This window comes from Zerene cesonia, chromosome 26 (assembly GCF_012273895.1).
Source record: "Zerene cesonia ecotype Mississippi chromosome 26, Zerene_cesonia_1.1, whole genome shotgun sequence".
NCBI lineage: Eukaryota > Metazoa > Arthropoda > Insecta > Lepidoptera > Pieridae > Zerene > Zerene cesonia.
In genome coordinates, this window is record NC_052127.1 from 1950165 (window position 1) to 1976892 (window position 26728).

At 32.4% G+C, this 26728-nt stretch overlaps 6 protein-coding genes across 8 annotated transcripts in view; 3 read left to right on the forward strand and 3 right to left on the reverse strand.

Annotated features, from left to right (window-relative positions):
• LOC119836896 (facilitated trehalose transporter Tret1-like) overlaps positions 1 to 3858 on the reverse strand; it is a 22083-nt gene extending 18225 nt beyond the window's left edge. Inside the window, exon 1 of the mRNA XM_038362346.1 lies at positions 3700 to 3858. Within this exon, the coding sequence (XP_038218274.1) occupies positions 3700 to 3772 (73 nt within the window). The 5' untranslated portion in view covers positions 3773 to 3858. The remainder of the gene's footprint in view (positions 1 to 3699) is intronic.
• A 3177-nt stretch (positions 3859 to 7035) lies between these two features.
• On the forward strand, positions 7036 to 14448 carry LOC119837157 (disintegrin and metalloproteinase domain-containing protein 10-like). The gene is made up of 13 exons (XM_038362680.1): positions 7036 to 7186; positions 7862 to 8053; positions 8775 to 8884; positions 9694 to 9822; positions 10165 to 10279; positions 10794 to 10989; positions 11489 to 11652; positions 12190 to 12387; positions 12644 to 12752; positions 12822 to 12933; positions 13182 to 13334; positions 13667 to 13820; positions 14235 to 14448. Exons 1-13 carry the CDS (start codon positions 7036 to 7038, stop codon positions 14420 to 14422), a joined length of 1971 nt encoding a protein of 656 aa, XP_038218608.1. The 3' UTR covers positions 14423 to 14448.
• A 306-nt stretch (positions 14449 to 14754) lies between these two features.
• On the reverse strand, positions 14755 to 20537 carry LOC119836957. Its single transcript, XM_038362431.1, has 11 exons — positions 20466 to 20537; positions 20095 to 20394; positions 19876 to 19992; positions 19407 to 19524; positions 18864 to 19073; positions 18488 to 18582; positions 17656 to 17675; positions 16965 to 17120; positions 16144 to 16310; positions 15348 to 15545; positions 14755 to 15051 (listed from the first exon to the last, which is right to left on the reverse strand). Exons 1-11 carry the CDS (start codon positions 20535 to 20537, stop codon positions 14819 to 14821), a joined length of 1686 nt encoding a protein of 561 aa, XP_038218359.1. The 3' UTR covers positions 14755 to 14818.
• A 182-nt stretch (positions 20538 to 20719) lies between these two features.
• On the forward strand, positions 20720 to 21292 carry LOC119836959 (splicing factor 3B subunit 5). Its single transcript, XM_038362434.1, has one exon. It carries the CDS (start codon positions 21034 to 21036, stop codon positions 21289 to 21291), a length of 258 nt encoding a protein of 85 aa, XP_038218362.1. The 5' UTR covers positions 20720 to 21033; the 3' UTR covers position 21292.
• A 1060-nt stretch (positions 21293 to 22352) lies between these two features.
• Positions 22353 to 23849, reverse strand: LOC119836958 (exosome complex component MTR3). Of its 2 annotated transcripts, none has more exons than XM_038362433.1 (4): positions 23614 to 23849; positions 23412 to 23529; positions 23168 to 23327; positions 22353 to 22841 (listed from the first exon to the last, which is right to left on the reverse strand). In XM_038362433.1, the coding sequence occupies exons 1-4, from the start codon at positions 23774 to 23776 to the stop codon at positions 22359 to 22361; spliced, it is 924 nt and encodes a 307-aa protein (XP_038218361.1). In that variant the 5' UTR covers positions 23777 to 23849; the 3' UTR covers positions 22353 to 22358. The 2 variants fall into 2 exon arrangements, with proteins under 2 accessions (XP_038218361.1, XP_038218360.1); XM_038362432.1 differs by having other exon boundaries at positions 23605 to 23848.
• Positions 23850 to 24190: 341 nt separating this feature from the next.
• Positions 24191 to 26728, forward strand: part of LOC119837079 (transmembrane protein 165) — a 33238-nt gene continuing 30700 nt past the window's right edge. The window contains exons 1-2 of one of the 2 annotated variants that reach the window (XM_038362572.1): positions 24191 to 24355; positions 24909 to 25025. In XM_038362572.1, coding sequence (XP_038218500.1) covers positions 24915 to 25025 — 111 coding nt within the window. In that variant the 5' untranslated portion in view covers positions 24191 to 24355; positions 24909 to 24914. Of the gene's footprint in view, positions 24356 to 24513; positions 24639 to 24908; positions 25026 to 26728 lie in introns of those variants that run through there. The other variant, XM_038362571.1, reaches the window with a different exon arrangement.

A 26728-nucleotide genomic window follows, 5' to 3' on the forward strand; every position in this document is an offset into this window, starting at 1 on the left:
AGTCTAGCAGATCGTAATTGAGAATTGAATACTTGAATTTTTAGTAACTTTATAGGAAAAGGCCTTTTTCAGATCTCTAGAAAATAGGCTCGTCTATTGAGGATTCTTTTAAAAAGGACTACTCTCTACTACTCGGACTATTTATACTTGGTTACAAAATACAAGACAAGCACGAAAATTACATTTATTTATGAGATAATCAACCATCAAAAGAATATAAAGATTGATTCGAAATAAACGCGTTTCGGAGATCTAATATAGTATATATTTACAGTTGTAGTTTGCCTTACAGATAAGTATTTCAAAGACATTATTGTCTATGTTTTTCAAATAGAACGGCATAATTTTATATACTGTGTTTTAACAGATTTATTTAATTAAATAAATGTTATGTTTAAATTAACAGTTATATGATAGAAAAATAAATATACCTACTTTTGTAGTTTTTTTTTTTTGGTTTTAGAGGAAAAATAATTCGTGATATTTGGCGATATCCCCCTCTCCAAACTGATATTAAGAGAGATTCAACTCGATTGAATCCTTTGAATATTTCACTAATCATTAATAGATACATATAAATCGTGGAGGTTGTTTCTACTTCAAATATATCATTGACACACATCGTCTTTATTGAATTTGATGCCTCAAAATAAATTGTAAATGACGTTGTTTTATTCTAGTCTTTATAAATATTATAGCAATATGATCTAGATATGTATCGTTTTTTTATTCTTATCCTCTTAAAGTTATATAAAAAGGAAAAGCTTAAGAATCTCATAATGATTGTCAGGCGCCAGCATACAACATAATTGATATAATAACAGCAAGATTCTGTTGTAAAATTGTGTTGTAATAGGTACATGAGTATATTTATATCCTTTGCGCAAAAAGCGCGTTAAAATAACAAAAAGCACATACGAAGGTATCACATAGTATTTATAGTATACTAAGATGAAATATCACGTGTGGGAGTCGAGCACGCTTCGGTACGAATTAAGCCAGCTCGGACACAAAACTGGCGTGAAATAGTAGCATGCTATTGTGTTTTGCGCGGTGAGTGGGGGAGTGAGACCTGTTTCCTTTTCCCTACCCTTCCCAATCCATTCCTTCTTTGCAGACGTCAATCCTTTCCTTATCCCTTGCCCCCTAAATAGCGGACATTCATGGACGGTGGTTATTGCTTACCATCAGATAAACCACCAGTTCAGTTGCCCGCTCTGACATAAATAATTATAGAAACGTTTATGCTAATTCCATCAAATATACTCATAACATGCAAGAAGCACTATTTTCTTAAAATTGGAATTTTTAAATCGGTTGATTCTTAAAATAGCTTTGAAATAACTTTAAAGCTTTGTCTCCGAATTGCGTCGTTTTACCTTAACTTCAAATTTTATTAACACACTTTTATTTGCTTCACTTAAATGTTTGTATGTAACCGACTCATTAAGACTAGATTTTGACCTATTTTATATGGACGAATGGATTCAAACTTCGTAAATTTATCAAGAATAGGTAACAATGCAACAATTTCACGAGTTGATAGGATCGCCAGGTTAGTTACACTATTTATAACTCAAGAATGGCTAAACCGATTAGGTTGAAATTTGGTACAGAGATAGTTTTAGACCCGAGAAAGGACATAGGATAGTTTTTATCCCGGAAATCTAACGGGAAGGGGAACTTTGTCGGTAACGCCCCGAGTCTATCTTACCCGTGACTACGCGAGCAAAGCCGCGGGCGGAATGCTAGTATGTTAATACAATTGAGTGCATTATTCGCTTCGCGCTTTGCCACGCCTTCCACGAATGTGTTAATACGACAGTGAAGACATCAATCCACAGACTGTTAAATATATTGCAAAGACAATTAAACAAATTTTCATTAATAAGTACTTAACTTAGTAAAAGTATGAAAGCTTGTTGTTAGAAAGCTGCAAAATACCATTCAAGTTTTTAATAAGGAAAATATGTTCGTGAGAAAAAAACATTATAATCGATACATTTATTTCAAATGTTTTCCTTAAATGGTTTAAACGTGAATCTTTATTATTATTGTAAAACAGCTTTCCGCCTACGGATTTGCGCGTATTCAATGGTATAGGCGCAGTCTTGGGATTTCTCCCGCATAATTTCAGTTTCGTAGTGTTAAATCCTACGTTCTTTCTCTGATCTTCAAATATCTCAACTATTGCATCCGAATCAGCAAAGTTCATGGGATTAGCGCGTTCTAATTAAACAAAGAAACTCGTGAGCTTTATAATATTACATTAAGCTTTATATATTAGGTACATTATGATCATATCATCCTTTTAATATTATAAATGCGAATGCTAATGAGGATGGATGTATGTATGTTGCTCTTTCACACGTACCACTGAACATTGGTACAATGATACTTGGCTACAGCCAAGTACATTTACTAGATTAACACTGATTTAGTTGTATTAAAAATTATCATAACAATAATAAATCAGTCCGTTGTATTAAAAATTATAATATAAAACAATAAATGTCTCGAAAACCAGTCATTCTCAACATTTTATAAAACTATTTTTAATCGCTAGCAATAAATATCGAATCGTCTGCATTGCTATATATGTATATGCATTGCTATATATAAGCAAAGTATGATAGTGTCAAAACTTGTTTTTTTTTGTTCTATTGTTTAGATAAATAAATCAATCGAATTTTGGTTTCTTCACATGATTATTCCTTTTTAATATTAGAAGAGTGTACATAGACAATATTTCCACAGCACGCGTTTAAAGCTATCTTTATCTATCTATATATCTATCTTTATATAGCTATCTAATTCATAATAAAACAATGCAAAAACTAAATAAAATATAAAAAAACACGACGCTCAGTGTGATCCATTGGACATGTGAAAGTGTATGTTTGAACACTTGCGATTTTTGTTTTAAATAAACGTTGAGATTTAAACGGTTAGTCGCATAGATAAGAATTAATTTATGAATTTTAATTTGTAACTGTTTTTTGTAGACAGATCGCAAGATTCGTTTTAAATTTTATAGATTTCATCGTTATATTGTTTAGTTAGTATTTTATATTATAACTGTTATAAAATTAGATTTATTTTTTTAGAAACTTAAATAAGTTACATTTGGTTTTTTTTTTATTAATACTTTTAAGTTATATTGTTTAAGAAATAGTGATTTATGATAATTAAATTAACTGAAATTAAAAATGTCGAATATTGAAATTCAAATATCATAATTGCTTTATTTAAAAAAATCTATCTATTTGATTATTTTTATTATTATATACGTTTTGAATGACTGTCGGTAACAATAGGTATATTAAAATATACAGAGGATCATAGAACATCCTATTTTTTAAATTCTATATAAATTTTTATTTAAACGCTAACTCAACAATATGGATTATTTAATTAAGAATCATTTCATTTATTGCTATTAATTTTTATAACTTTATGATGGATGAATTTTTGTACGATGATGATTAAATATGATGATGAGATGATTAAATATCTCTAATTTAAATAATACTCATAATTAAGAATAAGCTGTGTCCTAATTTAAGAATTTTTTAATTATTCATTTTTTTAATTATTAGTAGTTAGATATAATAGCGCATTAAACCGAACATCATATATTAAAAAAATTAACAAACCGGCTTATCACTATTAGCATTCTCTAACACACAAAACACTTACTCAATACAGCCACCATGATCTGGTTAAGCTTGCTGCCCTCCGAGCAGTATTTTTTCACTGTGTACTTCAACATCACTGTATATTTTATGAATATATGTTTATACCGCGGATGCGGGCGCTTACTGCCACCGTTATTGGACAAATGAGCTGCGGCCAGCGGTCATGGGTTGACAAATAGTAACTCTACTTTGATTTTTTGTGTCGTGAGATTTAATATGGATGGACGTCATAGCGGTAGCATGAATTGTATTTATACATACACATTTATGATACTATGGTTGGGCTTTTTTTTCATTATATTATACTATTGAGGTTATATTTATATTTGGAATTAGAATGTAAGAGGTGTTTTCATTAATGTAATTTGTCAGGTTGTTTTTTAATAAAATCATCAATCAATACAAAGCATATTTGGTGTGTTGGTGAAATAAATAAAAACATTTTCTATTACAATATAATATACACTAGCTGACCCGGCAAACGCTGTTTTGTCTTACTCTTATAATTTAGGGGGATGAAAAATAGATTGGCCGATTCTCATATATACCGGATAAGCACAAACAATTTCATCAAAATCGTTCAAGCCGTTTCGGAGGAGTATGGCAACGAAAACTGTGACACGAGAATTTTATATATATACACAATAATTAAAGTTTAAAACTAAAAAAGTAGCTACCAAATAAATCATAGAAATTGAAATGCTTTGAAAAGTATTTATTTCTAGTTCATTATATGTACGTACTCGTATAAAAATATAAATATTCAATGGTTTGCTTTTTGCTATTTATAGGCTTTAATAATACCACAGATAACATAATAGTATACTAGTAATAATACTTTTCTAGAATTTAGGTGGATGTACGGTTCCCTATCTCGCGACAAATTGAGAAGAAATTTGCATGAGAAAAGACAAATATTTATTTATATAGTAACATATTATATGGCGAGCGGAGAGGCTGAACATTATTTTTTTTTTTTATGTCATAGCGGGCACCTGAGCTGGTGGTTCGCCTGATGGTAAGCGATCACCACCGCCCATAAACATTCGCAAAGGTAGTACCTCTGTGAATGCGCTGCCCGCTTTTTTGGGGTAAGGGAAAAGGAATGGATTAACGAATGGAAAGAAGGAATGGACTAGGACGGGTGAGGAAAAGGAAACGGGCATAATTTTGAAAGTTAGATTTTTTATATGAACAATTATCGAAAAATTTTAAAGTCTGTTATTCTAAAAACTTAGCCTAGCTATTATATATCCCATTCAAACATTCAGCGCCATCTAGTATTAAATAGCAGTTTTAATTTTAGACTCGTAGTCATCTTTTGTCATCCGCCAAATCTAGGATTAAACTTCAGTTTCCGTTAGTCGTAATAGGGACAAGCCAGTTTTCAAAGACATCGAATGTCATAATACCTATATAATGTTTACTTAATACTGTCATAAATAGCTAGTACAATCCGATTGCTGTTATATTTATATCTTATCTTATATCTTACTTATATATCCTATTATTATTATAAATGTGAATGTTTGTAAGGATGTGTGTGTGTTTGTTACTCTTTCACGCAAAAACTACTGAACCGATTGCAACGAACTTTGGTACGTAGATAGCTGGACAACTGGAATAACATATAGGGGTATTTCTACGGGATACGGACTTACGTAGGTGAAACCGAGGGGCGCAGCATGTGATGTTATAATTATCTGAATATGTTATTATTATACTTAAAGAGAACATCTTAAATGCATCAATTAGATAATCTACAAATAAAAGGAAGAGGGAACGTTTGGATATTTATTATCTGCTCTATCACACCGAAACTACGGATTGGATTAATATTATTATTCAATAGAAGGTATTTAGGTAATCCCGTGACTTCACACACATTAAATTCGTAGTAGAACCCCTTTTTTATGCTTTTTTTAAGAATATAAAAAAAATTCCCCGGTTTTTTATTGTTATTATACATATAAACATTTCTTTCGATTCACTTTATCTATTTAAAAAAAAAACACTAAAATCTGTTACAAAATTTTAAATATCTAAGCATACAGGCATACAGGTATACAGGCGGCGAAAATCGTCATTGTTTCATATACCAGAATAAAACATAGGCTTTGGAAATGGTAGCTTACGTTCGTGATTAAGTTCGCTCGCGGAACTGCGGGGCATTACTAGTGACAAATAAATTCGCATAATTATTATCACATTTTTTTTAATTGTTCCGTTATGTACTATTTTTTGCTTTACGCAAGTATTATTGATTTAAAAATATTATATTTTAACATGAAGTTTCATATACTTTAAGAGAGCGTGCTTACAAGCAGACCATTAACAATTTTAATAATAAATATGTAAATATCGATTAAAATCTGTTAAAAAGTCTTTAATTTCAAATTGTTTAAGATTCGTTATTATTATTTCGTTTCAATGTTCATCAAGCACCATCGTCCACGTATTAATTAATCGTTTTTATGAATGAAGCTCTCGTCCGTAGAATGTTAATTACAATATCGTGATAGTCTCGGAGCGTAGTGTAAATATAAATACGTAGTTTCATAGTAAACCTCTTAATTGATACACGATTTGTATGTCTGATTAGATGTAGCGCCGTTCCGGTAGAAGGAGCGTGTACATTTGTCATATTATTATTATTTTTACATACGCACATGATGGAATGGAAACAATCATTTAAAGGACATTTATTGTCTGTAGCGTCTGTTTGAAAACCATGTTTAAAAAAGCAGTATTTACAAACTCTATGGATTAAAAAATCATGCTTCCATAACTGCCTGAACACAAAAAAGGAAAAGGTTTTTTGTGTCTTTGAAAAATCATATGTAGTTATGATACAGCTCAACTTCACGTTTAATAGTCAAGTACCTGGATGACCGAGCTTTGCTCGGTATTTTTTTTTTGTTTTTTTATAAATTGTGTTTTTTCGAAATTATATTTAAGTACGAATTACATTTTATCACCTACAGCTAATAATAAATTGGGACTACTCAAACGCCTCCTATTTGTTAAAAAAGTAAGTTTAAGTCGATAAAACACGAATATGACATTTTCTAAAAAAGATTCCTAGCTAGATCGATTTATCGCCCCCGAAACCCCCTATATACTAAATTTCATGAAAATCGTTGGAGCTGATTCCGAGATTCCAATTATATATATACAATAATTGCTCGTTTAAAGATATAAGATAAGATAAGATAAAAAGAAGTTAACAAACCTAACTCTCAGAACAAAAGTGTCTATACTATACAGAGTAATACGTCACACTGACTCAATCAAAATTTCGTATCTTGTTGTAAGCGATGCCAAATCTATAGTCATAATGAGTTGGATTTTCTTTCTTCTTAGCTTGGTAGCTGGTTTGCAAAATGAGGACAAGGCTGAAAGGATCTGCAAGGCATATGGATACAACGTGATCGAAGCCAGATTTGGAAAAGAAGTACACCTGCTGTGTTTGAAGTTGCAGTCTACAGGTACGAGCTACAAATTTGTTTAGAAATTAATCCACACAGAGATGAATATGTTTTGCAAATCTCAACAAAACAACAAGAATATTAAACCTGGTCTTACTCAGTTTGTATTTAATCAATATAAATTCAAGAATAATTAAAAATAGAATAAACTTGAGAATAATTGTTGAAACATTTTCTCCATAGTACTTTCTTGTATTTGATTTTACGCGAGTATTATACATTTAGAAATTAAAAACTTTTTAACGGATTTTAAACGCGATTTATTCATTATATTTAATTTATAATAATTTAACCTTACTGTAAAGTGTTCGAAACGTCGGGTTAATAATATGATGAATAAATCGCGTTTAAAATCCGTTAAAAAGTTTTTAATTTTCTCCCTGTTCATTTATTATGGCAAATTCTTAAAAATGTTGATACAAATCAAAAAACTATTTTGATGCGCGCGCAACGTTAACATAACCACAGGTAACATAATACTATACCATAACTTTATAAACAATCTTAATTTGAAATAGTTAAAAAATAACATATCATAGTTGCATAATATTTTAAAACAACATAAACTCGAAAATCTCATTCGCTTTTTCTAGTCTAGGTCTTCTGGTCATTATGTAAGAAAAATTATCCCATCCCATTGCTACGTTATGTACTCCCTTAATTTTATCCTTCCAGGATCATCTGCACTGACATCAGAGGAATCAGCTCTGCTCCTGGACCCTGAAGTTAACGACGAACTAACAGATCGTTTGTACCCCCTCGATGATGTTATGATGGCATACGGATTCCCCGTGGAGGACCCTGCTTCTGGGTCCGCTGAGGGGTACATCGGAGAGGACCAACAGTTCTATGGGGTGCTACATATAGGTAAAAAATTAAATAAAACCAACAAGCTATCACATTTTGCTCATTCGAAAGTGGGTGTAAATTAATGAATGCTTCTTTTCAAGCCTTCAAGTTCTAACTTATATCAAACTCTATAAATTAATGTTACTTAAGTAATCCCTTTATTACATATTTTTTATAACATTATGTAACCAATAAAATTCCCAACTGATCTTAAAGATAATTGACTATATTGGTGGATGAATGATGGCATTTTTAAACTCGTTTCTAACTTTATTACCGATTGATTTATGAATACGTTAAATATGTTAATAATTTTAATGTCACGTGAACTACAATATACAAGAAATTTAAGCGAAACACGTGCCGATTATAAAGGGTCAAATACAAATTGTAAGGGCTTTTAAAAGTAAAGCATTTCTCACTTGTCCGGTCTCAATGATTTTGATAAACGCAAATCTTGACAATTGCGTCACATAGTAATAGAATAGACATTATTTTCTGTCTTGTAGTTAGTTTAAACTTTATGAGTTAGTTTAAGTATAAATTAAAAAACAATGTATGCTTATTTCTTCCATATAGACAGGTCAGAGTAATTGGTGGACCAATCTTGGAAACAAATTATGAAGTGAAATTTGTCAGTAGTTAGGTCCTTGATAGAAAATTTGTGCAGCGTTTGTCATAGATACAGCTTACTGCCCATTTAGTTACTTATAGAGAAATAGCAAAATATATACTTCAGGTAACAGAACACTCTACGCGGATCCGTACGGGCGCGACGACCTGACCAAGAAGTTTGGAAGATTCGAGAACGACCACGTGGCGGCGCCGCGGCAGCCTCGCAGCGATCATGTACAGGTGATCAGGTGATGCTTTTTATAGCTTATAGATTTTCTTTCTTCTAGCTAACCTTATAGCTAGTCCGAGCTTCCTTTCTTAGTTATAGCTACTTATAATCGTAACATATTTTATAAATGTAAAAGTATGTTTGTATGTTTGTAATTTTTTCACGTCGTAAGGGAGTGATTTTATGATATGATTACTATGTCTGAAGAAAGAGGCCAGGGAATATAGGCAAAGAATAGCCCGCAGCCCGCGATTACTCTCCAATTGATTTCGAGAAAAAAACTCCAAAGTACCAAACGTTAAAAAAGTTCTCAAAAAGTGTTTCCCGCTATTGTCACATTTTTAGTGTGATGAATGTACAATCAAATGCAAATACAATTTTTCAATTCGAACTAAACAAACAAACTCGTTAGTTTTTACACGCTTTTTATTAGCTTCTTTTAATATCACAATAATGTTATAAATGTGAAAGTTTGTCGGTCAATCATGCTGAAACTACTGAACGGAATTTAATGAAATTTGGTATACAGAGAGGGTATGAGCTGACTTGTGTGATAGGATACTTTTTATCCCGACTAAAAGGTCCTTTCAGCTAAAACAGGAATCTTGATATCCGGGCGAAGCCGCGACAAGCGTCTAGTTATGTTTAATTAATGACTTCACTACCAATTCCTCCCTTTAATATTTTTCATTTCTAGGAGTTATCACTCTTTTATAAATTAACTGCGACTTTTTTTTTGCTTTTTGTTAAAAAAATCTACAAAGTACTGTATATAATGAAGTATACATAGTTTAAAATTAAATTTCTGCCATAGGAAGATAATAACTTTGCACAACTACCCTATTTCCCGTATCGGTACCAAGAGAGAGCACACAAGCCAGGTATAGCAAGGGCCAGGATCTGCGACTTGCTCCTCCTGGCGGACAAGGAGTTCTTTGACAAGGTAAATTGCACATTAGTTTTATTTTTGAGCAAGATTTTAATAATGAAAACTACACATAACTACTATAAAAATTACGTGAAATCTTTTGAATACATCCACCTCTTTTTATTTTATATACCTACCTCAAAATCTGTCTCAGAATTAAAACTAATGTAATGAAATGCCATCCCTAATCTGCTAAGCTGATTATGCTTACCAAATAACACACCCAAAATAAACTTTCGAATCCATCTTCTGGAGCTTTCTAGTAGAAATAAACCTTTTACTTCGTAGATAGATGTTTTCCACTGGATTGCAAGTTATCATGTGTTTTTAAAATTCGATTTTTTATGAATTACAAAGGATGCGAATTCGAGCCTCAAGCACGTCTTACGCAGAATGATACACGCGGTGGCCCAGGCGGACATCATCTTTAGAAACGCAGATTTTAACGAAGACGGGATTCCTGATAATATAGGTAAGTGCTTAACAATTATGTCAGTGCGCAATATTATTCTCGTATCAAGATGTGATGGTGGTATTTCACCAAATTTGATAACAATCATGCTAACTATAAGTCGTCAAATTATGAAGTTTTTATGTTAACATGCTGATGCAAACGGAGAAAATTATAACAAAAAAATATGTATATTAATATAAAATTAATATTAAAAAAAATGTGTACTCTGACATAAAGGTAGACCGCCTCCTAAGTACTGTGGTTAACGCGTGAGTCTAGAACTGAGGGTTCCTGGGTTCAATTTCCAGTGGAATCACTAAAAAAGGCCTCAATCTAGCAGGACTCAGTAGACAGATCTATATATATATATCTATATATCAGATATCACTTACTTGTCCTTAAAGAAAATCAGTGAAACAGATTGTTGTTTTTCTGCCCCATACCCCAGGTGGTTAGGGGACACAGGATCACTTTTTGACATAAAGGTAAAAAGTAAAGTTATCTCAACACCACACCCTGCTAACCATTGTAGGTTTCTCCGTGAAGTATATCCTAGTGCTTACGTCACACGAGACCAACGGCCGTGTTTTTGGAGACCTGGCCAGCGAGCGATCTGTGGATGGCCGGTCGTATCTCATGCGCTTTGCCAGACTACGGAGGTTGTCTGAAGTGTGTCTTGGCGTCGCTTTCTCTGGACACGCCTTTAACAATCGGACTCTGGGATTGAGGTAAAGATTATTTAATAAAATTCATAATCTTTTTTCATAAATCATTAACCATTTAAAAATGACTAAATGACACCATAATCTAATTCCTGCAGGTAAGGACTTGTAGAAATAAATAGATATATGTAATTGGTTCTCTATCGATTTACAAACTAAATAAATCAAAAAAAAATCTTAATTACTTAATGGTAAACGTTAACGTAACTTCAAAAAGAAGGTGTTATCCCATGGAGACAATCAGAATCACGAAGTCAGACTTCCCTTTTTACTTTGCGCGAACATAAAACATGGTAGGTCTACCAGATGTTATGTAAGTCAGAAACATAATTAAATAAATACAAAATAGACGTAAGAGACGTAAACTTTCTGTATTAAATGTGAATTTCTAATTTTATTTTCTCAATTACTTTCTTCCTATAGAATTCATCATATTCATATCATATTCTTTAATGTATATAGTCCTCTATATACTTGTGTACACCAATCATTTGCTTATTTTCAGTTTTACATCACTCGGGGGCGGCATGGGCGGCGCGGCAGGCGGTCTTTGCGACAGGCGCGCGTTCGGACGCTCGTTCAACACGCTTGCGCTTGCGCATGCGACCGCGGACGGGGCGGAGAGGGTGCCGGAGAGAATCGCTGCGTTGACGCTTGCGCATGAAATGGGTGACTCGTTGGAGATTTATAATTGTTATACTTATGACGGGCCACATACTTGTAGAGGAATTAGCTAGAAGGTAGTGGTCGCTTTCAAACACACCACAACAGATCAATTAACCGCTCTGACATTAAAAAAAGCAGGCGTTGTAGACCTAATACTCGCGGTCACTTTAGCGCGGTGAATGTGTAAGACGAATTAACTTATCGGTGAAGTAGTATTTATTTCTTAAATATGTTAGTAAAAGAAGAAAAGTATTCATTTTACACAATTTACAAAACAATGTGGTTAAAATTTTATAAAACATACTAAAATAACAAATAAAGAAACTTCCGACAAAAAGCATACAACGAAATTATATCAGTTAGCCAGACTACCTTTACTGTGCACCATTTACAATTAGCCTGTGGACACACTCGAAGGAAGTAATAGCCAACAGAAAAGCTAGCTAGCTGTTACAAATTCTCTATAATATACTGATTATTGGTAGTTTATTCATTTATCAAGCGATTTAGGGATTATTTTTTGTTCTGAAAATATTCCAGGGCACAGTTTCGGTGCGCACCACGACGACAATTTCCCCAACCCCGAGTGCCGGGGATACCTGATGGGCTCACAATCTTCCACGTCCGAAACGGGACACAAGTACCAGTTCTCGCTGTGCAGCAAGCGACTAGTGGCCGCCACCTTGAGCAGCATGAGCTATTGCATGGCGGTGGTGGATAGACCTTATTGTGGGAATGGTAAATATATATCCACGTGCCACAGTCATGCATGCGTGTATGCAGTAGAGACTGATAGAGAACTGCAACATCTCTCCTTCTAATCTATCCATAATTACTTACATTGCACGCGTGTATGCATTCAATAATTTCTTTACGTGTACTCTGTACCAGACCAAGTGAGACAATTTAGTTGATTCTATAATTAAAGGGGTTTTTCAAGTTTTTTTTACTATATTTACTGTTATTATTACTTGTATATGTAATCTACCCGCAGGTATAGTCGAAGAAGGCGAGGCCTGCGACTGCGGACTCCCGTTTCACTGTAACAGCAGGGATCCGTGCTGCACCCCACGGGCGGGAGGAGCTCTCGCCTTTGAAGATGGGTAATTAAAATTTTATAAATTCAATTTTAGAACCTAATAACAATTAAGTGTGTTTTTTTTTGTTCTCAGAGCTCTTCATAAAGAAGGTTGCTCCGTGGCACCAACGGCTACGTGCCATCCGTCACAGGGCTTGTGCTGTAAAGCGGATTGTCATTTCGCCAATCTCACTAAAAGCGGAATTGTAGGTGCTATAATACAAACCTTTTTTTTAATTAAATAATTGTGATATAAAGGTAAATTAGAATAGAAAAGGAATTACCTATATCATCGACTTTGCACATATCTAATTTAACTTTTTTTACGTAAATTTTTTTCTCTTTTCGTTGAACAAGGTAATTATCACTGCACTGTTAATTTACTATTATTTCATTCCAATATTTGAGAATCAAAAATAGTACAGAAATTCAGAAATTATGATTTTCAATTAAGGATTGCACATGGCAAGACATGGCGTGCACATGTGTCAACGTAAATGACTGTCGGTGTGGTCTTGGCGGGAAATGTTTAGCTGACAGGAGCTGTCACGCGGCTGAATGCGCCACCCTCGGCCTGAGTGAATGCATTTGTCCGAAAACAGGCATTGTAATTATTAATATTCAACAAATATGTATAAAAAAAATCGCATTATTACTAAAATTAAACATTATTTTTGATTTCCACATTGCCCATTTACTTTGACTTACTGCTTGACAGGATTACTGGGTGATAGGATACTTTTTATCCCGATTAAATGTGCCCTTGGGATAGACAGGCAAAGCCGCGTATAGAAGCTAGGAAATGATATAAATTAAAGCATTTAATGCGATTTATTAATTATTTGATTTATTCCGACTTTTGAATACTTTACAGCGACCATGGCGACAGTGAGACTGGTCAGATTCTTAGTGATGTAATTCTACATAACAATATTTCAGGGTGGTGTTCTAGAGGAACTAAAAATGTGTGGTATCTGCTGTCAGTTATATGATGGCAACACTACGAAGTGCGTAGGCGCCGAAATTGCAGCCAAACATGCTATGAGTGCGGACTTGTTACCGAACGACTGGCCCGATCCTCAATATATAGGACGTAAGTACGCATTTAAAATTCAAATTTCCTTCTTTATAATATGAAAAAAAAATTCTGATTTCTTAATGATCTTTTAATAAATAGGTAGCTAGTTTAGTGTAATATTTAAATCAAAATAACACATCACTAAAATTTGTAACTACAATCTTAATAAAACTTATAAAAACTAGAGTTTAGAAGGGTTCGCGTAGTTATCAAGTACTAAATTAAGTGGCCAATTGTACCTATCAAATAAAAAAGAAAGCTGTACATACCTCACACACTCACAGCTCACAGCTTTTTCTATTTAAATGTACCATTTACTTGTTCTTATTGAAAAACTATACAACACTACTAACATGTCAATTTGTGGGAAAATATATGTTAAAATTATTTCAGTGGTAAATTTTTAACAATAAAATACAAAATTTTCAGCAAATGTCACATTAAACATTTGCAACACCAAAACATGTACGTCACGTACGATACGCGCGTGGCCCGCTGGCGATGTGTGTGTAATGAACAACGTGGTTGGCGTGTGTTCACCACGTGGAGTATGCAAGAGCGTGAAAGTGTTGCCAACTTCAAACATTTACCCTGACGTTGTGGTAATTATGACTTGATCAAGCATGATGTAATTGAGACCAACAAATATTGAATAGAATAATTGGGGTAAGAGAGTACAAAAAATAAAAATCTAAATGTGTCGAAATAACATGTAACTATCAGTTGATTGTTTGATATGTGAAAGCAATCAAGCGCAAAATTGCTTCGTAAATTTTCGCTTAAATTTCGCAATAGAATGATAATTTATAATATATACCAATTATATATCTAATATTCCATATTATTCACAGAGCATAAATTTAATGAGTCGGAGAAATGGTGCATCAGAAATATTAAAATCAAGCAGAAGATTTTTTATAACATTTTTATTAATCATATAATAAAAATATACATTAATATACAAATACTTTCTGTCATTTTTAACAAACTAACGAAAATGATTACTCTGGTGGTTATAAATTTTTAGTTGCATTTTCACATAATTTTTCTAACATTTTAAAGTAGCAGTATTTAATATCAAATTCCATATCGTACCAGTAGTTAACGGCTATGCAACCGTGACTTTGGGTGACGTGGTGGAACCATAGACTAGGGAGGTATAGACAATCGCCTTTGTTCAATCGAATTTTGTATCTGTGGGCTCTTTCAAATTGTGGATATTTTGCTAAGTCGGGATTCAGGGGATCTGAAAATAGAATTATGCTAATGAAGTTTGTTTTAATAACTTAACAGGGAGTTGGGAAATAGAGTGTTTATCATAGTTTACATGTGTATGTACGAAAGAAAATCTTGTTTGTCACATCCCTTATAACTCAAGAACGTCTGAATGGATTTGATGAATTTTGGTTCATCCGACAAGTATTATTTACTCTTCAACAAAATTGTACAAAGAAGGCACTTAAAAATAACTTGGGCTAAAATAAAGGATCTGTTTAGCTGAGGGGTTCTGAAAGTAATACAAATAAATAATAACATACATACCTACACAAATCCAGGGCAAAGTAATACTTCCATCAGAACAATCAGCTATCGGTACTATTTCCCAATCGTTATTTCGTTTAAAAACAGCTTGTGGGTATTTCTTATAAGGTACATATGGGAGGTCAGTGGGAGGGATGAGTATAAACTCCTTGTATCCATCGATAACACAGTATATGTTCTCGTATGGGTCTTTGTGCACTGAAATTGTGGGTTAACAGGTTGAGTTTTAGTTTATTTTCGAACGTCACTTATAAAACACAATGAATTTATTACGAACATGATGTATGAGGAGTATAATATGTATATGATTCAAACTCAAAATATTTTTATTCATGTAAACTTTATGAGTACTTATGAATAATATCAGTCATTTCAATGATAGAACTAAGTACTCTATCAAATGGTGCCTTTTCATTGACTGTTTCAATTAATATTCTACTAATACTATAAATGCGAAAGTTTGTTGGTATAGAGGATATATGGATGTTTGTTAGTCTGCAGACAAAAGTAGCTTATCATATCTGTATGACATTTGGTACAGAGATATATTATAGTCTGGATTAGCATGTTGGGTACTTTTTACCCAGGTACAGGGTTACTAGCTGTATATCAAAATAATATAAATTTCCACAAGCTCTTGGACCAATTTTGAAGATTTTTCACCACTGTATATGACCCAGGATAAGATGGGCTGACTAGTTTATATAATATTCAGTGAATTGACTAATAAGATAAATAAAGAACGTAAAATTTTCATTTAAAGACAGTATGAAAGCTATAGATCATTAAAACTTACTAGATGTAATGGCTCTTTCGTCGCCCATCCAAAAGTTCACAGCATCTGGTTTTTTATTAAATGCCTCACTTGCAAACTTGACATCCAATTCCACATCCGCCAACAGCTCTTTGAAATCTTCAGTCAAATTTGAGTTTTGTTTCTGTATGTATGGGATATAATTTTCCCTGAAATATTTAATATATGTAATCAATTGATTGTTGAAATTTTCTTTCGCCTGTACATTGTCACAATCAAGATAATGCTGTATATTTTAGCTATTGCATGCGGCTTATATTTATTATACATATAAACCTTCATTTAGAATCACTCTATCTGTAGAAAACTGCATTAAAACTTGTTGCACAGTTTTAAGGAATATCCCACACAATACCCATTTAAAATTCCATACCAGCTGTTAAATTTATTGTTTAATGCACACTACAGATGTCTCCTGTGAATAGCAACAGTGTGTATTAAACTTATTTGTACTAAATGTCTACAGTACACTTCCCCAGTTGAGCAAAATTTAATATTTGGGGTAGTATCATTCTAACACATAGGTTTTATATGGAACAGTAAGTATTCTAAAATATATAATGAAATCTCAACATGTGTAGATAGTTCATGGGCCGATGGGGTTATTAATTATAATCTAGAAATAAGCTCCCACAAATAATTTTGAGATACCTCTATCAAGCAGTCAAACAATAAATGTTAAATAAAAAGGAATAAGTAGTACAGAAGGTAAGGAGTATATTAAATTCAGACATTTTCTTTGATACAGCAAAAAATAATCACACATTTATATATTAACAATATTTACCTCAAACCCACAATACCTTTTAGCCTCAAGCATGGTAAGGAATTCAGACATGGTTGTTTCAACTTCCAAAGGCATCACAAAGTGTTCCTCACCAGATTTATCTTTGGTGATACCATCAGCGTATCCATTTGGTGTGACAGCTACTGTCACTAATTTATCTGGAATAGTTTTCCTGTAATTTGAGATGGAATAAAGGAAATAAATAAAAAAAATGTGCTTCATGATACTTCTAATAAAATAAATCTGAAAAAAATTATTCTTCTTTAGACAACAACAAACAATGAAAAAGCATTAGTGGTGTCAGTGCAGTCACATGTGAGGAAGAGGGGGTTCATGTTTTATTCAAAGAGATGTGTATGTGAAATTCTTATAAATCCCCACATACTAATATTATACAAGTGAACATAAATAATAAACTCTGTCTGTCTCTTCTTCACGTCTAAGTCATTGAATCGATTTGGTTGTCATAAGATAAAGCACTGGGAAACATAAAATAGTTTTCATTCCAGAAATCCTATTACCCCAGGAAATCCCTGGGTCTGTCTAAGTTTCCTTTGACTGCGCGACACCATGAACGAAGGTTGGTTTTATAGTAATTACCTAAAGTATTCAGAACTCCATTTGTGTGTCGCAGGCCATTTTGAGCATCCACCTCTTATTATAACAGGGATATTTTTGGAAACATACTCTCTGAGAAATTCTAGTGCATCAACGCTGTAAACCTCAGCTATTCTTCCAGGTAAATATAACTCTAAAATTTTAAATACCGTCTTTTTAATTTTTAACTGACTAAATGTACATATCTACGTTTGATTACAAATGTATTACGTACCTGATGTTTCTTCACTTAAAATACCGAGAGCTTCTTTTATCTTCCTGGACATTTTTGAAGTATTTTTAATTTTTAATTCGTATTATATTCATTTTTAACCATTAAACATTAAAGCTAATGTAAACATAACCTAAGAGAAAAGTCAATGTCAGTAATATTAGACATTGATTTATTTGTATGAAGATTCGTATCACAGATCTGTATAGATCGTAGACAAAGAAGTATAGATTAATTAGGTAGTTAAAACTAGACATTGGCGCAGTACTTGTAATGGGTAGAGCTATTTACATAGAAATAATTTAAATACCAACCCACCAATTGTTTCTTTATAATGTTAGCTTTATTGTGGTTAATTTGAACTGTTAGTCTATAATAAATCCATTATGAAAAGAAAACGAAACCTTTAGTTTTCAAGAACATCGCCTTTTTGGGGTTAAACTCGGATATAGATAATTTCACAGTCAACATTTCAAATACGTGATATTTAACAGACGCTATGTTCATGGTGTCGAGGACATATTATTAAACAAAAATCAGCAAATGGACTCATTTTAAACATAAAATTTTTATTCAAAATAGGATGCAAATCTATATAAAACTATAATATATTTTTAGATATATTTCATTGGCATAGGCTTTTTAAGTATTCCTTTAATCGGTGCACTTTTTGATTCAGTTTCTTGTTGTTTAGCTTCCATAGGAGGGACAGGAGCTGGATTGACTGCAGCAATAGGTGAAGCATTTTGTCTACTTGGCCAGAGTGCTCGAGGCATAAAAGTGTAACTAGAATCTACGGCGGTCACTGAAAAAAATTCGAACATTTTTTTTAAATTTTGCGTTCTTTCGTGTATCAACAATAGTTTAACAGGTTAATAATTCTCATCACGAACTAAGCACAAACAAAAAAGTGTCTTGAATTTTTTAAATGGGACTCTGTCAGTCAGCATATAAAATAATCTGTAAAATCTTTAAAATATATTATCTAATCATCAAATAAGTTAGAGTAGTCGGAGGTTAACGTATAATTAAAAGAAAATATATATATTCATACAAATATTAAAATAGATATTATATGTTACGTACTCTTAGGTTTCTGATTCGAAAACTCACTAATCGCCATAGCGCTCTGTGCTCTAGGGCCTGGCAACATATTCAGATCGAAAAACTCATCAGCACCTTCGCGACTCGTACTCAATTTGTTATTTTCGTGTAGTTGGCGCAATCTAACCACCTTGTCAAAACTTTGTAGAAAAACCCTGGATGTGTTGTGAATATGCACCGTGTCCAGTACACCTAATGGGGAAGCAAAACGTTACCAAATACAGTATAATGCTTATTTCTTTATAGTGTATTTCATAAATTTTTATGGTTAATACAGATCTCGGTTTTCAATCCTCGTGGTATCTTATGATGGAACATAATATATAAGATAGCCCAGGTCACTCAGTGAATATGCTGCTTTTTTTAATGGTGAAAGATTTTTTAAATCGCTTTTTCTAAACCCTACTGAAACTTACACAACCACTTCTGTAGCAGTGTAAGAACTTTACAAGCATATAGAGAACACAAATTTCGTTATAATAACATTAGTTTAGATTAAATAAGCAGGTGTATAGGTATACTTACGTAAAGGACCACATCTAGCTATAATAGTTTCTTTATATCTATGTTTCTTCGTAATGGGATTTCCAGTAAAATTGACATCAACCAAACCGACGAGAGGGCATAGAGCGTCTGCTACGGCCTAAATATACAATAACAAATTAATTTCAATTCATTATATTTGAATTAAGATAACGATTAATGTTCCTCAGTTTTTAGCATGTAAATCATATCCATTATTTTTAAAAATTGTGTCTCTACTCTAGTCATTAACGGCTTTGCGAGCAAAAATGTTTCCGATACAACAGAATTTATATACAATAAATTGCAATACATTTTAATTCAAATAAGTTTATATAACTTTAAATCGATTTTAATTTCTATAAATAAAAAAATTATGTGTTTAATTGAAATTTTGAAATTGTTCATTCATAGGAATTTGAGTCGTAAGCGAAAGCTCGGATAGCTCATGATATCCAATTTCATTACCTACCTGAACATCGTCCATTTGATTCTTCTTCGCAATAAGTACTTCGAGACGGCGTAAAGGCTTAACCCAAAGCACTTCTGTTATTTTGTCTTCTGATACATTAAGTATTCTAAGAGATGCCTGAAAAAAATACAAAAATTATATTGAAAAAAATGCACCAAATAACTATCACAGCCACTGAATAAAATCGGTATTTACAAGATCGTACGATAATATACTTACACCTATAGAAATCATTGTTCTTGGATCAAAGCATAATGGATCATCAATATTTTGCTTATCAATGTGAAGTTCTTCCAAATATTTTAAACCCTCCAAATTTTCTACGACACTTATTCTGTTGTTACTCAAGTAAAGCTTTTTCAGTTTGACTAGTTTTTCGAGACCTTCTATTTTCGTTAGTTTGTTCCATTGCAAATGTAAATGTGTCAAATTGTACATAAGGTCCAAATTTTGTATTTTTGTAATGTAATTATTGTGGTAATAAGCGTAGATAACTTGAGTGCAATGTTTTGGGAGAGGCTGAAACATTGCATTTTGTTTATAAAATAAAAGTAGGTACCAATAAATAATTGAGTTATAACTAAACTTACAATTTCAGTAAGATTTTTCTCGTGCATAAATAAATGCGTAATTTTCTTTTCATTCAAATGCTTTTTACTCATTAATTTTTTGGCTTGCTTGCGTAACGTAACACTGTTCTCCTTCAAATCAGTAAATTTCATGTTGTCTTCCATTTTATAAAAATTATTAGCAAAATCTCACTCGGTCATTGATTCAACAATTCAAAAACAGCGCCTAACAATCAACAGTTGTCATGGAAACGTTAAAAAAACATAGAGCTTATGTCAATGTCAAACACGTTAAACTTTACGAAAATAAAGTTTAGTTTATTAGTAAACGTGGTATAATGATTTGATATTTATTGGCATGCAGTATATTATCGTTAAATAAACATTATAAAACAGTTCTTTATCTAGATTAAAATTTATTTTAAATTTACTTCTGGTGATTTTTCGACACAACATTTTTGCCATATTATTGTGACTTGACATATCAATTTTCAAACTGAAGAGTCGATAAACATTGTGCTCAGAATTGGAGTGGTTGTTTTCTGCGCATTTCGCCTTCAGCATTAAATAAAAGTGGTAATTTATTACGATGGGTGAACGCTACAATATTCACAGTCAGTTGGAGCATCTTCAGAGCAAATACATCGGTACGGGGCATGCCGATACAACTAAATATGAATGGCTGACTAATCAACATCGCGATTCCTGCTGCAGCTACATGGGACATCCCGACCTGTTGAGCTACTTCGCTATAGTCGAGAATGAATCTAAGGCTCGTGTCAAGTTCAATTTGATGGAGAAAATGCTGCAGCCATGCGGCCCACCACCAGAAAAACCCGAGGATTAAATTGTATTTATAGGTTTACAAACATGTAGTAGTGTAAAAATAAAATGTAAATCAAAGAGAATCAATGCTGGAATTTTCTTTATAGAATTACCAACTCCACCTGCACCTTTTCAGAAGTCAAGAGGAAAGTGTAGTACACCTACTTTTTCATGAGATTCTTCAAATTGGTTAATTACTAATCATTGTGGTGAATAGCTTACCATACTAGTGGATTCTATTCATGTTTAATGTTATGAGAGAAGATATAAGATTAAAGGATTGAGAACAGATTGATAAGAAAGATTTTTATGTTATACTTTCCAAATAACACTTCTATTCTATCTAATATGTAAAATTTGTGTTGTGAAACTATGATCGAACCAATTGAAACTGCTGCATAGATTTTAATAAAATTTTGCGTGTGGTATGTCTGTAATAGGGTATGTCTGAGAAGCAGCTAACATCTATTTTTTTATACTTAAATTATAAAGGTAAGGTAGGTTTGCCAGGTCAGCTAGAGATTTTGTACATTTTTTTTCATAATCTGAGTCACTATCCCGCATTTACTGATCTATATCAGTAGTAGTTAAAATTTGCCTACTACTTATTATCTGCAATATTCATATCAGCTTTACCATAAAATAAGCATGATGCAATATATATACACTTAGTAAAAATTTTTCTTAATGCATTTCTAGGGCTGTCTCTACTACTGTATCAATGTGTGAAAATAAAATGTGATAACTCTATTCTGAAAACAGGCCACCAACGTCCCTGGGAGGGAGGTACCACCAACTTCTATAATGGGAAACATAATCAAACCCAAAAGTAATTAAGAACCTTCTTAATGACTGGTTTTATTTGGGAATGTTACTCTGTAGCTATTCATCTGATTGACTTAACTTCAAAGGACGTCCTTTGGTTTTCAATGGAAATACTAAACAAAACAAAAAACATTAAAATTAAACTTTATAACCTTAATTAAATTATTAAACCATATTCAAAACTCCTATTCCTATTGCTATTGGGAAAATAAAGTACAGGTAAATGGGGAAAGATCAAAGAAATAAAACTACTTTAACCATATTTCATCCTCCATTTAATAAACTTTTCCACTCCTCTACTTTCGTGTTTAAAGCCTCCTCTCTCAATTTGGCCTCTTCAACTAATCTCTTATGCTGATCAAACTGTTTGACAACATTTAAAACAACAACTTTCTGTATAACTGGAATAATCTTCTCGCATTCCATTTCTAGAATACTCATGACCCTCGTCACACATTCAACATCCATTGATCCAATTTGCCGATAGTCGGACACTTGTTTTAAATTATGCAGCATACACATTGTTACAATTCCATGATTAGTGTCTGTATCTGGACTCATTAGTGCTAAATGCTCTTCATCTTCTGTTGGATCTACGAATATATGTTCACCGATGATAGCCACAGAACATGCAGATATTACGTCATACATAGGCACAGCGGCATCTGACAGAGCTAGCCCCACTGAATTTATTGCTGCGGCTAGGCAGGCCCCATCGTGTTCTAAGATATAGACAAATATGTCCAACTGAAAAGAATGAATATTCATTAATTCTTGAATTGAATAACGCTATTAATTACTGATTTTGAAAGTGAGGTGAGGATCGATTGTAGCTTATTAAATTTAAAGAAGTCGAGATAGCATTTAGACTAATATTTGGCCTGCACCTTAACCTGTTTTAAGATTAAGAACAGTTTTTGACCAGTTTAATTGGAAAAAGTAAAGCAGGCTCCCTAATGTTTTATATTTTTATCCCCTAGCAAAGCTGTATAAATCCATTTCTATAACATTACCAGGGGTTTGACATTTTAAATTTATATGTACTTTTAAATTTAACTAAATTATGTTATTACCTGAAAGTTAGGGAATAAATGCCTGCAGATAACTGGTTCCATAGCTTTTTTCAAATCTGCCGACAATGCTCTCTCTTCTGCATCAGGAGCGTGTGATCTTCGTTTACGCGGACAAGAAAAGGGCGCAAATTTCACTTCGCAGTATATTTGCCCTAGTTCACTAAAATAAAGAGTAAAAAATTAACACAAAATAGACTTAGTCACAAAGAACATTAGTTGAAAATAAAGAATACATTTAAAATACCTAAATTCATTTTGATGAACTATCTCTCGAGGATCGAAGACGGAACAAACAACTTTTGTTTTCTTAAGTTCTACATAGGCAGAACCTTTGGCTTGTGATACCATACCCGTCCTGGCAACTATAACGAATTAAATAATAAAGATTAAGTCTTGTTAAGTATTTAATTTTAAGTTATAAGCAGAGAAATACATACAGAACATACACAAACTTCGCGCTTCATCCATGGCGCGTCCGTCTTTTCTCTTTCCATTTTTATTTAACAATTCTTTCAGAAGTTCATCATATGTCCGTAAATAATCACTAGTAAATCTTTTATAAGATATACTATCTTCTGGTCCATTAAATCTTCTATAATCAAGTGGCATTTTCTATAAAAATAAAAATGTAAGGTTATTACACTTACATACAACTTCTAAAGCATTTAATTAGTCAACTGTGTCATTTGTCAAAGTCATTTTAAATTTACTTTTTATATCTTTAAAATTTTATGTATCAAAGATTCTGAAGCAAAAACGTACTTTTCATTGAATGCTGCTCTGAATATTAAGTTATATATGAGCTTAAAAGTTAAAGAACACGTGTAATATAAAATAAGTGTAAATGTATTAAGCAATATATAATATACCGGTATTTATCAGTATAATACAGTTATTATTTAAGTTTTAACTATGTCATTAACAAAAAGCCAAAGCTTAATAATTATCTTATTAGAATGAAAAATACGTCCTGTCACTATTGTCACTTGTCAATTGTCATGTTATGTCCGACTGTCATTTTACGTTTACGTTGTCAATTGTCAATTAATGTCGATAAAACATAAATTTTCTTTTTTAAATGTGATGTAAAATTGTTTTATTGTTCATGTTTGCGATATTCCTACCTTGGAGAATAATTTAAAATAGTTAGATAGTGGTATTTGTGTTTGAAATCCTCAAATAAACAAGGTAACATTTGAAGGTTACGTTTAGCCTTTTAAAATTTCTGTTTCCATTCACCGGAGACGTTAGGTATTAGAATATTAATATATTTAGTTATAGTTTATTACCGATCTTATTCATACTACGGAACAAACGCTAAAATACTTACTCTATAAACGATTATTCACAATTATTAGATACGCGATTGTTCTATTGTGTTTTCACATCACACTGGATCAAATTTATATTAGTTGTTACAAAATATTTTTTTTGATTATTGAACTAAAATACGTCAAATTCTAGAAAAAGTGTGAGTTGTGATGTCATTGTGCTATTTAATATCGAGAAACTGCTCAAATTTAATTAACCCTAGTTGTCGTGTTATCTCTGTTATAGTATAGCATTTGATAATTATTTGATTTATACATGTATTTATAATCTACAAGCCTATTCATTGGGAATATCTATAACACAAAACAAATAAGATTGAATACCAATCCAATTCCAATTAATGAATAAGATAAGATAAACCTAATGTAAAGGATTTATCAGATTTTAATGATGCAATTGTATATTTCAGATCAGAATGCGTAGGCTTAGAACTCTTTGTATAGCTGGTGTTGTGTTTGCCACAACATGGGTGCTGACAGCTGCAGAGGGCCCCATATCTATGTCTTCATCATCACCACCCACAGACGTAAGTATTATATTTACTTGTATATGAGCCAACCCAGACATACAACAGTACTTTTTATACATTTATATACTAGTTAACAAATACATTTATTGTCAATGTGTGAACCATAGAACATTGTCAATGTGTTCAAAAATTGTCTTATAACTCTGTGATTTTCTTAACATTAAATCCCTTCTACAAATGATTACAACAGACATAATACTTTATCTATACTCGGTGGATTTTCAAAAGTAGAGTGAACAGGTACCTACTAGGGAAGCACGCTCCATCTTAGACTACATCTACACTTACCAGCAGGCGAGATGGTAGTCAAGCGCTTCCCTATCACACACTAAAAAAATACTCTCTTGAGTTGAGTAGTTGATACTTATAATATCAAATCTTTTCTCTTTCATTGCAATAAAATTGATAAATTCACATTAAAACTAAAATATAAAGAAATATAGTCCTTTTGCTGTTAAAATTTAATTTGTAATCGAGAAGATTATGAATAAAATCAATTTCTAGAGTAACACAATATATTTTATTCTATATATTCAAATAGCCTGAAATGCCCATATTATAACCCACTGCAGGGACACAGGCTTTCTATTAAGGTTAGGGCCATAATCCACCACACTCGCCAAGTGCGATTAGCAGATGTCACATATAATCAAACCTTTGATTCTTGGACATGCACATATGAAGATAAATTATTTAAAAAATTTTGTATTTATTTCTTGCACGATTGCCTAGTCTCGAACCCCGGACTTTTTGATTTTAAGTCTGAGGTCTCCATCACATATTTTTTTGGATAATATGTGCGATTGAAAAAGGGTCCTTGGTTGCAATCAGTATCACAGTATGGATTTAGAAGGTGGGTATTTTATACAAAAACTAGCTAGCCCTATTATATACTATGGTAGGCAAATAAAATAATGTTTCAAGGAGTATTCATTTAAGAGTATTGCAACAGCTTAAATAGAGCACACATTTTTAAAATCAACAGTCAACAATATCAAATAACCAATGAGTATATATAATCGCTTTTAAATAAGAATACATGATTTACTATTATAAATCTAGTAGCTGCGCCCTGCGGTATACCCGCGCAAGTCCGTATCCCGTAGGAATATCGGGATTAAATTTGCCTATGTGTTATTCCAGTTGTCCAGCTATCTATGTAACAAACTCAATCGGTTCAGTAGTTTTTGTGTGAAAGAGTAACAAACATACACACATCGTTACAAACCTTGGCATTTATAATATTAGTAGGATAAATAGTACTAAAAAAATCTCTATTAAATTGTTGCTTGGAATTGTCTGTGTTAATTATTTGTATAAAACACACTTTTAGTGTCGCCTAAACAAACTTATTTCAATATAAAAACACATTAGAGCTACGTTAAAATATTAATCGTAAGAATACTAGAATTTCCAGTTTAAATTATTGTTACTTTTATTGCTTATATAGTAGTTAAATAAAAGATAAACACAACAATAAAATAAATTGTTTTAAAATGAAATGTATATTTTAATTTTTATTATGTACTAGCAAACCCCGCGAACTCCGTTTCGCCACCAGATGGCTTCGTTTTTCCCGCTTTTCTGTTGAAATTTTTCCGGAATTTTCGTTGCTATAAACATCACGACGCCCAAGACCTTTCCAACGAATGCAAAACCGTGGAAATCGGTTCGTGCGTTCTGGAGTTATAGCGTCAGGA

Coding starts and splice junctions, on each gene's coding strand:
- LOC119836958 (XM_038362432.1), bottom strand. CDS start 23,776: ATGCCACTTGATTATAGAAGATTTAATGGACCAGAAGATAGTATATCT. Junction 23,530..23,604: donor GCGAAGTTTGTGTATGTTCT/GTATGTATTTCT, acceptor AATTCGTTATAG/TTGCCAGGACGGGTATGGTA. Junction 22,842..23,167: donor ATTTATTCCCTAACTTTCAG/GTAATAACATAA, acceptor CATTCTTTTCAG/TTGGACATATTTGTCTATAT.
- LOC119836957 (XM_038362431.1), bottom strand. CDS start 20,537: ATGAGTAAAAAGCATTTGAATGAAAAGAAAATTACGCATTTATTTATG. Junction 19,074..19,406: donor AGCTAGATGTGGTCCTTTAC/GTAAGTATACCT, acceptor CTTCCCCATTAG/GTGTACTGGACACGGTGCAT. Junction 18,583..18,863: donor TTCGAATCAGAAACCTAAGA/GTACGTAACATA, acceptor AATTTTTTTCAG/TGACCGCCGTAGATTCTAGT.
- LOC119837157 (XM_038362680.1), top strand. CDS start 7,036: ATGAGTTGGATTTTCTTTCTTCTTAGCTTGGTAGCTGGTTTGCAAAAT. Junction 8,054..8,774: donor CTATGGGGTGCTACATATAG/GTAAAAAATTAA, acceptor TATATACTTCAG/GTAACAGAACACTCTACGCG. Junction 8,885..9,693: donor GGCAGCCTCGCAGCGATCAT/GTACAGGTGATC, acceptor TTTCTGCCATAG/GAAGATAATAACTTTGCACA.
- LOC119836959 (XM_038362434.1), top strand. CDS start 21,034: ATGGGTGAACGCTACAATATTCACAGTCAGTTGGAGCATCTTCAGAGC.